The 16,008-nt window shown below is 53.6% G+C and overlaps 2 protein-coding genes and 1 long non-coding RNA gene across 4 annotated transcripts; 2 read left to right on the top strand and 1 right to left on the bottom strand.

Moving 5' to 3' along the window:
* The first annotated feature begins 4,068 nt into the window (after positions 1-4,068).
* On the top strand, positions 4,069-6,822 carry FIGLA (folliculogenesis specific bHLH transcription factor). 2 transcript variants are annotated; one of them, XM_062621055.1, is made up of 4 exons: positions 4,069-4,288; positions 5,565-5,717; positions 6,110-6,235; positions 6,507-6,822. In XM_062621055.1, the coding sequence occupies exons 1-4, from the start codon at positions 4,070-4,072 to the stop codon at positions 6,528-6,530; spliced, it is 522 nt and encodes a 173-aa protein (XP_062477039.1). In that variant the 5' UTR covers position 4,069; the 3' UTR covers positions 6,531-6,822. The 2 variants fall into 2 exon arrangements, with proteins under 2 accessions (XP_062477039.1, XP_062477040.1); XM_062621056.1 differs by having other exon boundaries at positions 6,464-6,822.
* Positions 6,823-7,433: 611 nt separating this feature from the next.
* Positions 7,434-13,142, top strand: LOC134164792 (beta-adducin-like; the record flags this gene model as incomplete). Its single annotated transcript, XM_062620938.1, has 4 exons — positions 7,434-7,597; positions 8,270-8,453; positions 9,948-10,086; positions 12,941-13,142. Coding segments are annotated over exons 2-4 (524 nt in total), but the record flags the coding sequence as incomplete, so codon positions are not given.
* Positions 10,330-10,592, bottom strand: LOC134164858 (uncharacterized). Its single transcript, XR_009965291.1, has 3 exons — positions 10,561-10,592; positions 10,492-10,526; positions 10,330-10,439 (listed from the first exon to the last, which is right to left on the bottom strand). It is a non-coding gene; the product is annotated as an uncharacterized LOC134164858 (long non-coding RNA).
* Positions 13,143-16,008: the final 2,866 nt, after the last annotated feature.

Genomic DNA, 16,008 nt, shown 5'->3' with positions numbered 1-16,008 from the left:
AGGACGCCTCGCTGGTTGTATGGCATTTCCCTGTGCTGGGAACCCATTGGAAGTGGGATGCGCGGTCCAGCCCGGAGACTGGGATCAGTGCAGCCCAGTGAGGAATCCCAGCCTCAAACAATGCCTGGGTGCATTCCTCTTGGAGAGAGGGTGTCTTGGGACACGTTGGAACAGTGGTGGAATGACTGTCCCTGGAAGTGATCACACACCACGTCTATGAGGCCCTGAGTGCCATGGGTTAGTGATGGCAGCGCTTGGGAATGCTTGGGCTTGATGAGCTTAAAGCTCTTTTCCAACCTGATTCCATGATTCTATGCCAGCAATCGGAGGAGGAGGGAGAGCTGCAACCCCTGCCCTTGCTCTGCCGCAGCCAGAGGTGAAGCCACCGCTCCCTCAAGCTGCTCCAAGGGCTTTCTAAGGCTCCCCCCATGGATGGCCGGGAGCCAGGCAGCAGCACATCACGGAGCCGGCACGAGGCCGGCAGGGACCGGCTGCATCCGCGACGCCTGGGGCTGAGCCAGCAAAGATTGGGCTTAATCACATGTTAACCTCAGCCCCATGCCAGGATCCATCCCTCTTCCCTGACCTCCCTGGCTCCGGTAACCAGAAACCACCAGGGAATTTTTCCAGTCTCATGATAACAGCAAACGTCACATCCCAAAGGAGCACAGGCGCTGCCAGCTGGGTGGGATGGGGTGAAGCCAATGGGATGGAGCTTCTGGGGGCATCCTGGGGACAGCAACCGGTGCCAGGGGTTTGGGATCCAAACCCGGATTTCATTTCGGAGCGGGGAAAAGGAAAGGGATAACTGGACCTAAAGAGCTGGGAAACAGCCACAGCCTTTAGCATTCCCCATGGGAAAGGCATCCCCAGGCTGCTGTTTCCTAGGAGCTCAAGCCTGGATGCTTCCCCAAGCACCACTGACCACGGTGAGGGGGACATTGGGATGAATCCCCTAAAAGTCCTCAGATACCCAAAGCATGGGTTGGATGGGGTGACTCGGAAAGAGGAGCTCTGGGACACGCGGGGCCTTCCATTCACTTCTGCTTTCCCTGGCTCACGCTGGCTCCAGGAGGCTGCTGCTCTATTTAGGGAGCTGTGTCCCAGCCCAGCAGCAGCAGAAATAGGGGAGGGGAAATGAAAATGAACCCTGGTTGGCTTCAGAGCATCCTCATCTGCTGCACATGGGAGCAGGGGCTGATCAATCAGAGCCCTAAGAGCTGAGACCTGGAATAAACCATGGCCCCTCATAACAACTGCGACCCCTAAAAGACAAGATCCCCCCAAAACAATGGTCATAATAGCCATGACCCCTAATAACTGGACCCCCAAAACCATGGTCCCTAATACCAATGACTCCGAATAACTACAATCCCCAAAACCATGGTCCTAATAACCACAACCCCTAATAACTGGGACCCCCAGAACCGTGGTCCCTAATACCAGTGACTCCTAATAACAGGGACCCTCAAAACCATGGTCCCTAATAGCCACAACCCCTAATAACTGGGACCCCTAAAACCATGGTCATAATAGCCATGACCCCTAATAAATGGGATCCCCAAAATCTTGGTCTTAATAGCCATGACCCCTAATAAATGGGGACCCCAGAACCATGGTCCCTAATAACCATGACAACTAATAACTGAGACCCCAAGAACAGGGTCCCTAATAGCCATGACCCCTAATAACTGGGACCCCATAAACATAGTCCCTAATAACCTAATAACCCAATAACCCAATAACCCTGACCCCTAATAACCCTGCCCCCCCAAAAGACATGGCCTTTAATAACCCCAATCCCTAATAACCCTGACCATAGCCATAGCCCCTAATGAGTGTGACCCCTAATAACCATGACCCCTAATAAATACAATCCCTAATAACCCCAACCCCTAATGATGCTGCCCCCAGGCCTTCTGGCTTCCCAGTGGGGTGAGATTCCCGGTTGCACAAGCATCCCCCAAACCCCTCATCACCCTCTTCCATGCTTCCCATTTTCCCTTTGAGTTGTCATCTACAAACACCCAGTTTTCCCAGCTATAAAACAAGGGGCAAGGAGCACATCCCGGCTGCTGGGAGGTGGGAATTTTGCAGCCCCAATTCCCCCTTGGATACTTCCACCTTTGGTTTTGGGGTGGTTCTAAACCCACCTCCCCTCGGATTAATCCGTAAGCTCCACTCCTCCGATGAGGGCAGTAATAATGGGATTATCCCGATCTGGCTGCGGGACAGGGAAGCTCATTATGGAGCATTAAAGAGGGGAAAATTGGGATTTCTGAGGTCTAATAAAAGCTCATTTCCTTCCGGGCATCTCCCAGGCTCATTTTGGGCTCATTTGTGGGGTTTTTCGCAGTTTGCCAGGATCTGGGAATGCTTTTCAGCCCGTTCAGGTTTGGGGAAACTGAGGCCCAGCGGCCACAGCGCTGCATGGGGACCAGTTCCATGTCCCTCAATGCACCCCATAGGGCAGCCCAGGACTCGGTGGGTAAAGTGGGGTGAGGCACTTTGGGGGGGCTTTTCCCTATGAAAACACGGGAAAGGAGGATGGGGAGGGGGAAAACACCCCAATGAAGGCCTTGGGTTGAGGATCCCCCCCCAGTGACTGACCCAGCGTCACCGAGGGCCTCAGTTTTGATGGGAAAAGGGGAATTTGCCCCTTTTTCCAGCAGCCCTTTGGGTTCCAGCATCGCGAGGACCAACAGTGCCACCTACCGAAACAGCCCTCGCCGCTCCTGAGCCCTCATCGCACCCTTTTCCCCATCCCAAAGCGCATTCCCACGTTCTTAGGGACACAAACCCCCCCAACCCATCCCCTGTTTGTCCCTATGGGGCAATGGCAACTGCCCATCCCCATCACATCAAGCCTTGTCCCTGTAGGGTTCCCATTTATACTCCTGGGCCTGTTTTAGGTCCCTTTTAGGGCTTGGAAAGTTCCGTTTGAACCCAAACCATTCCATGACCAAGTCTTTGTGGCCACTGAGTCCCACACGTTCTTAGGGACACAAGAACCCTCATCCCAACCCCTGTTTGTCCCTATGGGGCAATGCCAGCTGCCCATCCCCATCACATCAAGCCTTGTCCCTATAGGGCTCCCATTTATACTCCTGGGCCTGTTTTAGGTCACTTTAGGGCTTGGAAAGCTCCGTTTGAACCCAAACCATTCCATGACCAAGTCTTTGTGCCCACTGAGTCCTACATGTTCTTAGGGACACAAAACCCCCCGCAGTCCAACCCCTGTTTGTCCCTATGGGGCAATGCCAGCTGCCCATCCCCATCGCATCAAGCCTTGTCCCTATTTGTCTCCCCTTTATACTCCTGGGCCTGTTTTAGGTCCCTTTTAGGGCTTGGAAAGCTCCGTTTGAACCCAAACCATTCCATGACCAAGTCTTTGTGCCCACTGAGTCCCACACGTTCTTAGGGACACAAGAACCCTCATCCCAATCCCTGTTTGGGCAATGCCAGCTGCCCACCCCCATCGCATCAAGCCTTGTCCCTGTAGGGTTCCCCTTTATACTCCTGGGCCTGTTTTAGGTCCCTTTTAGGGCTTGGAAAGCTCCTTTTGAACCCAAACCATTCCATGACCAAGTCTTTGTGGCCACTGATCCCCATCACATCAAGCCTTGTCCCTATAGGGCTCCCATTTATACTCCTGGGCCTGTTTTAGGTCCCTTTTAGGGCTTGGAAAGCTCTGTTTGAACCCAAACCATTCCATGGCCAAGCCTTTGTGCCTACTGAGTCCCACACGTTCTTAGGGGCACAAGAACCCCTGTTTGTCCCTATGGGGCGATGCCAGCTGCCCATCCCCATCACATCAAGCCTTGTCCCTATAGGGCTCCCATTTATACTCCTGGGCCTGTTTTAGGTCACTTTTAGGGCTTGGAAAGCTCCGTTTGAACCCAAACCATTCCACGCCCAAGCCTTTGTGCCCACTGAGAGGGGAAACTGAGGCACACCCAGTCCTGCCCATTAGACCCCAACGAGCCCCACCTGCGGCTCATTGAGTACTTAAGGGCCCCTATAGAAACCTATATAAACCCCTAACCCCAGCTCCGCTCCATTCACGGCTATGGAAGGAGCCGGGGCACAGCCGGCACTGGGGCCCCTGCTGCCCACCCCGGCCCCGGAGGTGCTGGAGCGGGTGCTGAGGGAGCTCCACGGCCCCTTGCCCTGCGCTGCCTCCATCGCCCGCCTGCGGAAGGGGCCGGCCGGGGGGTACGAGCCGGCCGGGGGGGCCGGGGATGCGCTGGAGAGGAGGCAGTTGGCCAATGCCAAGGAGCGGCAGAGGGTGAGGGGGGAGCCCCGGCCCCACACTTGTGGGGGTGATGGGGGGGGCAGCACCCGGGGCAGCGATGGGTGCTTGGGCGGTTGGCATTAGGCTTCTGCTGGGGTCGTGAATAGGGGGAAGTCTTTGGGGGGGGTCTGGTTTAATATGGGGGGTTATATAACATATATTTAATGTTTATTATATTTAATACAGTATTATTATATTAAATATAATATTATTATACTAATATTATTTCTATTAATAATTATAGTATATTAATTTTTAACATATTATATTCAATATAACATTATTATATTAATATCTTAATATATTACTTAATAATATCATGTTACTATATTAATACATTATATTAATATGTTTTTTCTATAATATGGGGGGTTTCATATATTTTCAACCTAAAGGGACCTGGTTTAATCCTTAGGGCCTGGTTAGATCCCAGTTTAATGCTATGGGAGGCCAGGTTTAACCTTGGGAAGTTCTGGCTTGGTTTTAGGGGGGGTCCTGGTTTAATCCTGGGGGTTCCAGTTTAACCCTTACAGAGCCCAGTTTAATCCTGAGGGACTGGGGTTAATCCTAGGAGGACCTGGCTTAATTCTGGGGGGCCTGGTGTGACCCTAAGAGGGTCTGTGTTAATGGGGGGGGGGCTGATTTGATCTTGGAGGACCCAGTTTAATCCTATGGAGGAGCAGGTATCATCCTAGAAGCTTCTGGCTCAAGTTGGGTTGGAGATGGCTTGATCCTAACAGAACCTGGTTTAATCATGGGGGTCCAGGTTAACCCTAAAAGGACCTGGTTTAAATTGGGAAGGAGCTGGTTTGATCCTAGGGGGGGCCTGGTTCTATCTCGGGGTGCCCAGTTTAATCCTGAGTAGAGGCTGGTTTAGTCCTAGGAGGACCTGGCTTCGTTTTAGGGGGGTGATGGTTTAATCCTGGGATACACAGATTCACCATAGGAAGGCCTGGGTTAATCCTGGGGGGCCCAATTCAATCCTGAAGGTGCCCTGTTTAATCCTAGCAGCACATGGCTTAATTCTGGGGGTGCCCATCTTAATCTTAGGAGCACATGGTTTAATTTGGGGGGCCCCAGTTTAATCCTAGCAGCACATGGCTTAATTCTAGGGGTGCCCAATTTAACCCTAGGAGCACATGGCTTAATTCTGGGGTCCCTACCTTAATTCTAAAGGGTCCCAGTTTAACCCCATGGTGCCCAGTTCACCCTTGGGGTCCCCCCCCATGCACCCCAATGGGTTTTCCCTCTCTTTATCCCCCCCTTGCAGATCAAGAACATCAACAGCGGCTTCTCCAAGCTCAAGGCCTTGGTGCCCCTGGTCCCCCGCGACCACAAGCCCAGCAAAGTGGACACCCTCAAGGCAGCCACCGAGTACATCCGGCTGCTGCGGCTGGTGCTGGAGGAAACGGGGGGGCTCAAGGTAAAGGGGGGGTCACCCCAACATCAACCTCCCCTGTTTCAGTCTGAACCCATCACCCCTTGTCTCATCCCTACAGTCCCTGATGAAGAGCCCCTCTCCAGCATCCTTGTAGCCCCCTTCAGACACTGGAAGATGCTCTGGGGGTGCAGCCCCGCACATGGGGGGGTTCTCATTGACTGACACCCCCAATTCCTTGTCCTCAGGCTGCTCTCCATCACTTCTCTGCCCAACCTGCACCTGGGGTTGCTCCAACCAAGGGGCAATCCTTGCCCTTGGTCCTGTTGGCATTGGGCACCCCTCAAGCATGTCAATGTCCCCCTGGATGGCAGAAGGATGGGGGGGGGCACAGCACCCTAATTTCAGTGTTTTCTCCCCCCTTCTCATGCCAACAGGATGCTGATGCCAATCAGGATCTGGGTGATGCCGCTGGGACCAGGCCTGGCACTGTCCCCCTGTATCCATGGGTTGCCCCTGTGCTGCCCCCCAACCCTGGGCTGCTACAGGAGAGTGGGGAGCTGGTGAGTTGGGGGTCAGGGTTGGAGTGATGGGGTTGGGTGCACCCAAGAGGGGGGACAAGATGGGATGGGGACACCCATGAGCCTTGCAGGGAGCTCCCACCCCAGAGCTCAGGCTTTGGGGAGCCTCTGATTTATATCAACACATTATATCTATGTACTTACATATATTTATGCCCCAAAATACTCCAAAATGAGCAAAACCTTGCATTTGGGGGCTTGTTTTTGAAGGTTTTACCAGCCAATCCCTAAAAAACCCTGGAATCTCCAGCAGAGACCCACGGGGGACCTGGTGTGATGCCAAGTTTGATGCTCCAGCACTTCCTTTGGGGGCTGCCTCCTGTCCCACGGCCGGATCCAGCCCCACATCCCATTACACTGCCCCTCAACCTACCTATCCCCAACACGGGGGGGGGGGGCATCACTCCTCAACCACGATGGTGAGGCCAGAGCTGTAATTAATAGCTTTATGTGAATGTAATTAGCAATTAGCAGCTCTGCTTCCCCCCCCTTTATTTAATGGAACTCCCAATTCACCATCTATCTCATAATAAAAGAGGATTTTGGGGGGTGTCCATGCTGCTCCTGTGTGCTTCCCACCACGTTTATTTGCACTCAGTGGGTGTCCCGGGGGGGTTCTGTGGATTCCCCCCCACCTCTATGGGGCGGAGCGTGTTGGCAGAAGGAGCTGGACCTGCGCGGGGGGGGGCCCTTTGTCAGGATGCTCTGAAGAGGAGGAGGAGGATGCTCTGAAGGAGGAGGTGGGTGATGGCAGCATCCTCCCGGCCGCAGCATCCCCATCCATGGGAGGGTTTTGGGGGGGGGGAGCAACAAATCGGGTGACCCCCCCATCTCTTTCCCGTCTTTTATCACCCTCCCTAAGCAGGCTGCATGTAGGTTGGGGGTGCTGCATCTATCCCCCCCCCATTTCCCTGGCCTTTATCCTCTGTGGGCGGTGGGTACCAATCCCCCCCTTTCCCCCCTTCAATCCGCATCCATGGGGGACGCGGTGCTGCATCCAGAACAAGGGAAATTCCCTGTTTTTCATCCTCATCCGCCATCCCTGCGGCTGCCGCAGCGGCGCTGGGTGCGGCGAGGGCGGAGGCGGCCGGGAATGTTGGATGGATGGATGGATGGGGGGTGGGAGCATGGGGGTGTCGTTTATTCCCCCCCCCCCGCTATTCCCAGCACGCAGTGATGCGGGGGGGGCCTTTAGAGACCCCTCTGCTCTTCCTCCTTCCTCTTTGGGGGGGGATTCCTGCTCGGATGCTCAGGATCCTGCCACCCCCTGACGTTCGCCCTTCGGTGGGGACCCTCCCAGGGAATTCAAGCCTGGAAAAGGCTCCCTGCTTCCCTGTGAGCCAGGTGGGTACTGGAGCAGCAAAGCTGGGGCAGGGGGGACACGACGACATGGGGGGCTACGGAGGATATAGGGGGCTATGGAGGATGTGGGGGACTCTGCTTTTGCATTGGGGGAAGCACTGAGCGTTGGGGAGGGGAGGGATGCTCTGTTTGGGGGGGGGGGTCCTGTGGGATTTGGGGGGAGCAGCTCAGGTTTGGACCACCTCTGCACCCCCTATACGGGGGTGTATTTGGGTCTCTTCCCCCCTCATTTTGGTGCAGCAGCACCCCTAAAACACCCCACCGAAGACTTGGTGGCGTTATGGGGGTCACAGCGGCAGGGCTCGGTCCCCGACAGTGGCACAGTGGCATCGATCCCAAGCGCGATCGATGGGGAGCATCCCTCAGGGCGGATGCCGTCGGTGCTGCTCCCATCAGTGCACTGAGCCGCCCGTTCTCAGCCACTGCTTGTTTTGGGGGGGGGGGGGTGGGGTGATTTGAGTGCTTCAGCCCCCCCCCCCCATCATGTCCTGAAGGTGCCAACTCATCACAGGGATGGGTTGTCCCTATGGGGAGGGCGGAGGCCGGATGGGGCTTATCTCCAGCGTGCAGCTTGGGGGTATCCGCGGTGCCTGCTTCCCAATCCGTATCTGCGGAGGGCGCTGGCGCTGACCGTGGCCCCGCGTTCGTGTGCAGGATGAGCTCCGTGGCCAGCCCCGAGCCCCTGCCCGAGCCCCCCGGCCCCGGGTCCCGTTACCTGGAGAGCTTGGCTGAGGAGGACCCCGAGTACCTGCGGGCTCGGAACATGGCAGCGGACCTGCGGCAGGACTTCAACATGATGGAGCAGAAGAAGAGGGTCACCATGATCCTGCAGAGCCCGGTAAGCGGCGGCACCTCCCGGGGTCTGAAACCCGTCCCTCCTTGTCCTCAAACCCCATCCCTCCTGGTCCCCGCATCCTTCGCTCCTGTGCCCCCAAACCCTGCCCCTCCTGTCTCCAGCCTTGATCCTCCTGCCTCTCTCCCTCCTATCTCCCTTTGTCCCCAAATACTATCCCTCCTTGTTCCCAAACTCTGTCCCTCCTTATCTCTAAAATATATCCTTCCTGTCCTTAAATCCCATCACTCCTGTGCTTCAGACCCCATCCCTCCTTGTCCCCAAACCTCATCCCTCCCGTGCCCCCAAACCCCATCCCTCCTGTGCCCCCAAACCCCATCCCTCCTGTCTTCCAAACCCTATTACTCCTTGTCCCCAAATTCCATCCCTCCTGTCCTCAAACCCCATCCCTCCTGTCTTCCAAACCCTATTCCTCGTCCCCAAACTCCATCCCTCCTGTCCTCAAATCCCGTCACTCCTGCGCTCAAAAACCCATTCCTATTTGTTCCCAAATCCCACCCTTCCTGTGTCCAAACCCCGTCCCTCCTTGTCCTCAAACCTCATCCCTCCTGTGCCCCCAAACCCCATCCCTCCTATTTTTCAAACCCTGTTCCTCCTTGTCCCCAAACCCCATCCCTTCTGTGCCCCCAAACCCCCATCCCTCCTGTGCCCTCAAACCCCATCCCTCCTGTCTTCCAAACCCCATCCCTCCTGTACCCCCAAACCCCATCCTTCCTGTGCCCCCAAAACCCATCCCTCCTGTCTTCAAAACCCTATTCCTTCTTGTCCCCAAACTCCATCCCTCCTGTCCTCAAATCCCGTCACTCCTGTGCTCCAAAACCCATTCCTGTTTGTCCCCAAATCCCACCCTTCCTGTGTCCAAACCCCATCCCTCCTTGTCCCCAAATCCTCTCTCTCCTCATCCCCAAACCCCATCCCTCCTGTGTTCCAAGCCCTATTCCTCCTTGTCCCCAAACTCCATCCCTCCTGTCCTCAAACCCCATCCCTCCTTGTCCCCAAATCCTCTCTCTCCTCATCCCCAAACCCCATCCCTCCTGTGTTCCAAGCCCTATTCCTCCTTGTCCCCAAACTCCATCCCTCCTGTCCTCAAGCCCCATCCCTCCTTGTCCCCATATCCTCTCTCTCCTCACCCCCAAACCCCATCCCTCCTGCCCTAACTCTCTCTCCTCACCCCCAAACCCCATCCCTCCTCTCCCAAGCAAATGCCCCTGTCTTGGATGGGGGCACGTCCCCCGCTGCCCGGTGGTGCCAGCACCATGCCCCCAAGCTGGCAATGTCCCTGCCACCGACCCCATGGGGCTGCGGTCCCCACGTTAGCAGTGGTGGCACTGCTGACCCGCTGCTGATGCCACCCAAGCCACCGATGCTGCCAGCACCGACCCGGTGGTACCCGCACCCCGGTGCCACCGGCTGCTCCCTCTTCGGTCACCGCATCCCTGTGGGGATGGGGATGACACCGGTGGGGCCGGGGTGCCGCAGTCTTTCAGGGAGGAGCTGGAGAGCCTCATCCAGGAGCAGATGAAGAAGGGGAACAACTCGTCCCACATATGGGCCCTGAGGCAGATCGCCGACTTCATGGCCACCACGTCCCCTGCCGTCCTCCCCACCTCCCCCATGGGTACGGCAGCAGCTTCTTTGGGGCAAAAAGGGAATAATTTGGTGAAATTCTTGAGTGTTTTCCTTAATGTATGGGTTTGGAGGGGAGGAAACACCCCATAGCGCTCCATGTTCTCGTTCCCAGTGGAGAGGGGTGAGGATGGAGGGAGGGCATCGAGGACCACAGGGACAAAGTGGGGGTCATGCTGCAGACCCCAAGTAGCCTCTTCCAAAACCCTGGGATCCCCTAAAACCTTTCAGACTCCCAAACCTTTGGGATCCCTTTATCTTCGGGACCACCAAACCTTTGGAATCCATTCAGCCTTTCGGACCACCAAACTTTGGGATTCCCTTTACCTTTGGGATCCTCCAAATCTTTGGGATCCCTTTATCTTTGGGACCACCAAACTTTTGGGATCCTCCAAACCTTTAGGATTCTTCAAACCTTTGGGATCCCTTTACCTTTGGGACCCCCAGACCTTTGGAATCCCTTTACCTTTGGGACCACCAAACCTTTAGGATCTTTCAAACCTATGGTATCCCTTTACTTTCAGGATCCCTTTACCTTTGGGATCCTCCGAAACTTTGGAATCCCTTTACCTTTGAGACCACCAAACCTTTAGGATTCTCCAAACCTTTGGTATCCCTTTACCTTTGGGACCACCAAACGGTTGGGATCCTCCAAACCTTTGGTATCCCTTTACCTTTGAGACCACCGAACCGTTGGGATCCTCCAAACCTTTGGTATCCCTTTACCTTTGGGACCCCCAAACCTTTGGTATCCCTTTACCTTCAGGACTACCAAGCCTTTGGAATCCCTTTACCTTTGGGACCACCAAACTTTGGGATCCTCCAAACCTTTGGTTTGCCTTTACCTTTGGGATCCCCAAACCTTTGGTTTCCCTTTACCTTTAGGACCCCCAAACCTTTGGAATCCCTTTACCTTTGGGACCACCAAACTTTGGGATCCTCCAAACCTTTGGTTTCCCTTTACCTTTAGGCCCCCAAACCTTTGGAATCCCTTTACCTTCGGGACCACCAAGCCTTTGGGACCCCCAAACCTTTGGAATCCCTTTACCTTTGGGACCACCAAACCTTTGGGATCCTCCAAACCTTCGGTTTCCCTTTACCTTTAGGCCCCCAAACCTTTGGAATCCCTTTACCTTCGGGACCACCAAGCCTTTGGGACCCCCAAACCTTTGGAATCCCTTTACCTTCAGGACCACCAAACTTTGGGATCCTCCAAACCTTTGGTTTCCCTTTACCTTTAGGACCCCTAAACCTTTGGAATCCCTTTACATTCGGGACCACCAAACTTTGGGATCCTCCAAACCTTTGGTTTCCCTTTACCTTTAGGACCCCCAAACCTTTGGAATCCCTTTACCTTCGGGACCACCAAGCCTTTGGGACCCCCAAACCTTTGGAATCCCTTTACCTTTGGGACCACCAACCTTTGGGATCCTCCAAACCTTTGGTTTCCCTTTACCTTTAGGACCCTCAAACCTTTGGTTTCCCTTTACCTTCAAGACCACCAAGCCTTTGGGACCCACAAACCTTTGGTTTCCCTTTGCCTTTAGGACCCCCAAACCTTTGGAATCCCTTTACCTTTGGGACCACCAAACTTTGGGATCCTCCAAACCTTTGGTTTCCCTTTACCTTTAGGCCCCCAAACCTTTGGAATCCCTTTACCTTCGGGACCACCAAACCTTTGGGATCCTCCAAACCTTTGGGATCCTCCAAACCTTTGGGATCCTCCAAACCTTTGGGATCCCTTTACCTTTGGGATCCCTTTACCTTTGGGGCCACCAAACCTTTGGGGCCACCAAACCTTTGGGGCCACCAAACCTTTGGGGCCACCAAACCTTTGGGGCCACCAAACCTTTGGGGCCACCAAACCTTTGGGATCCTCCAAACCTTTAGGATTCTCCAAACCTTTGGTATCCCTTTACCTTTAGGACCCCCAAACCTTTGGAATCCCTTTACCTTCGGGACCACCAAACTTTGGGATCCTCCAAACCTTTGGTTTCCCTTTACCTTTAGGCCCCCAAACCTTTGTAATCCCTTTACCTTCGGGACCACAAAACCTTTGGGACCTCCAAACCTTTGGGATCCCTTTACCTTTGGGGCCACCAAACCTTTGGGACCCCCAAACCTTTGGAATCCCTTTACCTTTGGGACCTCCAAACCTTTGGGACCACCAAACCTTTGGGACCTCCAAACCTTTAGGATTCTCCAAACCTTTGGTATCTCTTTACCTTTAGGACCCCCAAACCTTTGGTATCCCTTTACCTTCAGGACTACCAAGCCTTTGGAATCCCTTTACCTTTGGGACCACCAAACTTTGGGATCCTCCAAACCTTTGGTTTCCCTTTACCTTTAGGACCCCCAAACCTTTGGAATCCCTTTACCTTCGGGACCACCAAGCCTTTGGGACCCCCAAACCTTTGGAATCCCTTTACCTTCGGGACCACCAAACCTTTGGGATCCTCTAAACCTTTGGTTTCCCTTTACCTTTAGGACCCCCAAACCTTTGGATTCCCTTTACCTTCAAGACCACCAAGCCTTTGGGACCCACAAACCTTTGGTTTCCCTTTACTTTTAGGACCCCCAAACCTTTGGAATCCCTTTACCTTTGGGACCACCAAACTTTGGGATCCTCCAAACCTTTGGAATCCCTTTACCTTTGGGACCACCAAACTTTGGGATCCTCCAAACCTTTGGTTTCCCTTTACCTTTAGGCCCCCCAAAACTTTGACACCCCAAACCCAACTCCATCACCCTCCCCTCCCCACGGGAACATCCCGGTGTTGGGAAGGGGGTTTCAAACCAACCCCCCCCCACTTCTCCCTCTCATTTTGGGGGTGCCGCATCCCCAGGGCTGGCTTCTGTCACCCCCATCAACGACCTGCACGGCCCCGAGGCACCGGCGCTGGCCAAGGGCGAGCGGTTGATGCGGTGCAAGGTGGGCAGCATCCACCGCCTGCTGGACCTCTACGGCTGGGCCCAGCTGGGACACGCGGCTGTCACCGTGAGCACCCCTAAAACGGGGGGGATTGGGGGGTTTAGGGTGGATTTGGGGTATTTTGGTTGGGTTTGGGGAGAGAAAGATTATGGGGGGGTTGGGGGCGGTTTTGGGGGTGTATTTGGGGTATTTTGGTGTGTTGGGAGAGAAAGATTTTGGGGGGTTTGGGGCTTTTTTGGTTGGGTTTTGGGAGAGAAAGATTTTTGGGGGGTTGGGGTTTTTTGGGGTGTATTTGGGGTATTTTGGTGTGTTGGGAGAGAAAGATTTTGGTTTTATTTTGGAGGGGGTCGATTTGGGGTATTTTGGTCGGGTTTGGGGAGAGAAAGATTTTGGGGGGGTTTGGGGCTTTTTTGGGGTGTATTTGGGTGTGTTGGGAGAGAGATTTTTTTTGGGGTTGGGGCTTTTTGGGAGGTGTATTTGGGGTATTTTGGTGCGTTGGTTTTGGGAAAGCAAAGTTGGGGGGGCTTTTGGGGGGTGTTTTGGTCAGGTTTGGGGAGACAAAGATTTTGGGGGGGTTGGGGTTTTTTTGGGGTGTATTTGGGGTATTTTGGTGTGTTGGGAGAGAAAGATTTTGGGGGGGTGTTTTTTTTGGGGGGGTGGATTTGGGGTATTTTGGTCGGGTTTGGGGAGAGAAAGATTTTGGGGGGTTTTTGGGGTGTATTTGGGGTATTTTGGTGTGTTGGGAGAGAAATATTTTTGGGGGGTTGGGTTTTTGTGGGGGTGGATTTGGGGTATTTTGGTTGGGTTTGGGGAGAGAAAGATTTTGGGGGGTTTGGGGCTTTTTTGGTTGGGTTTTGGGAGAGAAAGATTTTGGGGGGGGGCTTTTTGGGGGTGGATTTGGGGTATTTTGGTTGGGTTTGGGGAGAGAAAGATTATGGGGGGGTTGGGGGTGGATTTGGGGTATTTTGGTTGGGTTTGGGAGAGAAAGATTTTGGGGGGGGTATTTTTTTGGGGGTGGATTTGGGGTATTTTGGTCGGGTTTGAAAGATTTTGGGGGGGTTTGGGGCTTTTTTGGGGTGTATTTGGGGTATTTTGGTGTGTTGGGAGAGAAAGATTTTGGGGGGTTGGGGGGGTTTTGGGGGTGGATTTTGGGTATTTTGGTTGGGTTTGGGAGAGAAAGATTTGGGGGGGATTTTTTTTTTGGGGGTGGATTTGGGGTATTTTGGTGTGTTGGGAGAGAAAGATTTTGGGGGGTTTGGGGCTTTTTTGGTTGGGTTTTGGGAGAGAAAGATTTTTGGGGGGTTGGGGTTTTTTGGGGTGTATTTGGGGTATTTTGGTGTGTTGGGAGAGAAAGATTTTGGTTTTATTTTGGAGGGGGTCGATTTGGGGTATTTTGGTCAGGTTTGGGGAGAGAAAGATTTTGGGGGTTTTGGGGCTTTTTTGGGGTGTCTTTGGGTGTGTTGGGAGAGAGATTTTTTTTGGGGTTGGGGCTTTTTGGGAGGTGTATTTTGGGTATTTTGGTGCGTTGGTTTTGGGAAAGCAAAGTTGGGGGGTGGGCATTTTTTGGGGTGTTTTGGTCAGGTTTGGGGAGACAAAGATTTTAGGGGGTTGGGGGTTTTTGGGTGTATTTGGGGTATTTTGGTCGGGTTTTGGAAGAGAAAGATTTTGGAGGGGTTTGGTTTTTTTCGGGGTGTATTTGGGGTATTTTGGTCAGGTTTTGTGAGAGAAAGATTTTGGGGAGGTGAGGCTTTTTGGGGGTGTATTTGGGGTATTTTGGTGTGTTGGGGAGAGAAAGATTTTTGGGGGGTTGGGTTTTTGTGGGGGTGGATTTGGGGTATTTTGGTTGGGTTTGGGGAGAGAGATTTTGGGGGGTTGGGGCTTTTTTGGTTGGGTTTTGGGAGAGAAAGATTTTGGGGGGGGGCTTTTTGGGGGTGGATTTGGGGTATTTTGGTTGGGTTTGGGGAGAGAAAGATTATGGGGGGGTTGGGGGTGGATTTGGGGTATTTTGGTTGGGTTTGGGAGAGAAAGATTTTGGGGGGGGTGTTTGTTTTTGGGGGTGGATTTGGGGTATTTTGGTCGGGTTTGGGGAAAGATTTTGGGGGGGTTTGGGGCTTTTTTGGGGTGTATTTGGGGTATTTTGGTGTGTTGGGAGAGAAAGATTTTGGGGGGTTGGGGGGGTTTTGGGGGTGGATTTTGGGTATTTTGGTTGGGTTTGGGAGAGAAAGATTTGGGGGGGATTGTTTTTTTTGGGGGTGGATTTGGGGTATTTTGGTGTGTTGGGAGAGAAAGATTTTGGGGGGTTTGGGGCTTTTTTGGTCGGGTTTGGGGAGAGAAAGATTTTGGGGGGGTTGGGGCTTTTTGGGGGTGGATTTGGGGTATTTTGGTGTGTTGGGAAAGATTTTGGGGGGTTGGGGGGGGTGGGGGTGGATTTGGGGTATTTTGGTTGGGTTTGGGAGAGAAAGATTTGGAGGGGATTGTTTTTTTTGGGGGGTGGATTTGGGGTATTTTGGTTGGGTTTGGGGAGAGAAAGTTTTTGGGGGGGTTGGGTTTTTTGGGGGTGTATTTGGGGTATTTTGGCCAGGTTTTGGGAGAGAAAGATTTTAGGAGGATTTGGGGGTTTTGGTTTTTTTGGGGGGGTATTTTGGTCGGGCTTTGGGAGACAAAGATTTGGGGGGATTTGGGGCTTTTTGGGGGTGTGGGAGGTGTTTGGGGGGTGAGGGCTTTCAGAGCAGGGTGGGTTTGGGGGCTGCAGGGTTTTTTGGGGTGTTTTAAAGATTTCTTTCACTTTTTGATATCTCTTTGGGCTTTTGGGTTAGGGGGTATTTGGGGGTTTTGGTGGATTTGAGGACTTTCAGGGGGGATGGTTCATGGGGGCTTTGGGCAGGGTCAGGGATTGGGGGTACAGTGAGGGGTTTTGGGGTGATTTTAGGATGTCTTTCCCACTTTCATACCCACGTGTGCTTTCTTCACAGCTGCGCGTCA

The sequence above is a fragment of the Pezoporus occidentalis genome, unplaced genomic scaffold, assembly GCF_034315485.1.
Source record: "Pezoporus occidentalis ecotype Australia unplaced genomic scaffold, CSIRO_AGI_Poc_V1 ctg226, whole genome shotgun sequence".
Classification (NCBI taxonomy): Eukaryota; Metazoa; Chordata; class Aves; order Psittaciformes; family Psittacidae; genus Pezoporus; species Pezoporus occidentalis.
This window is presented reverse-complemented; position numbering and strand designations above follow the sequence as displayed.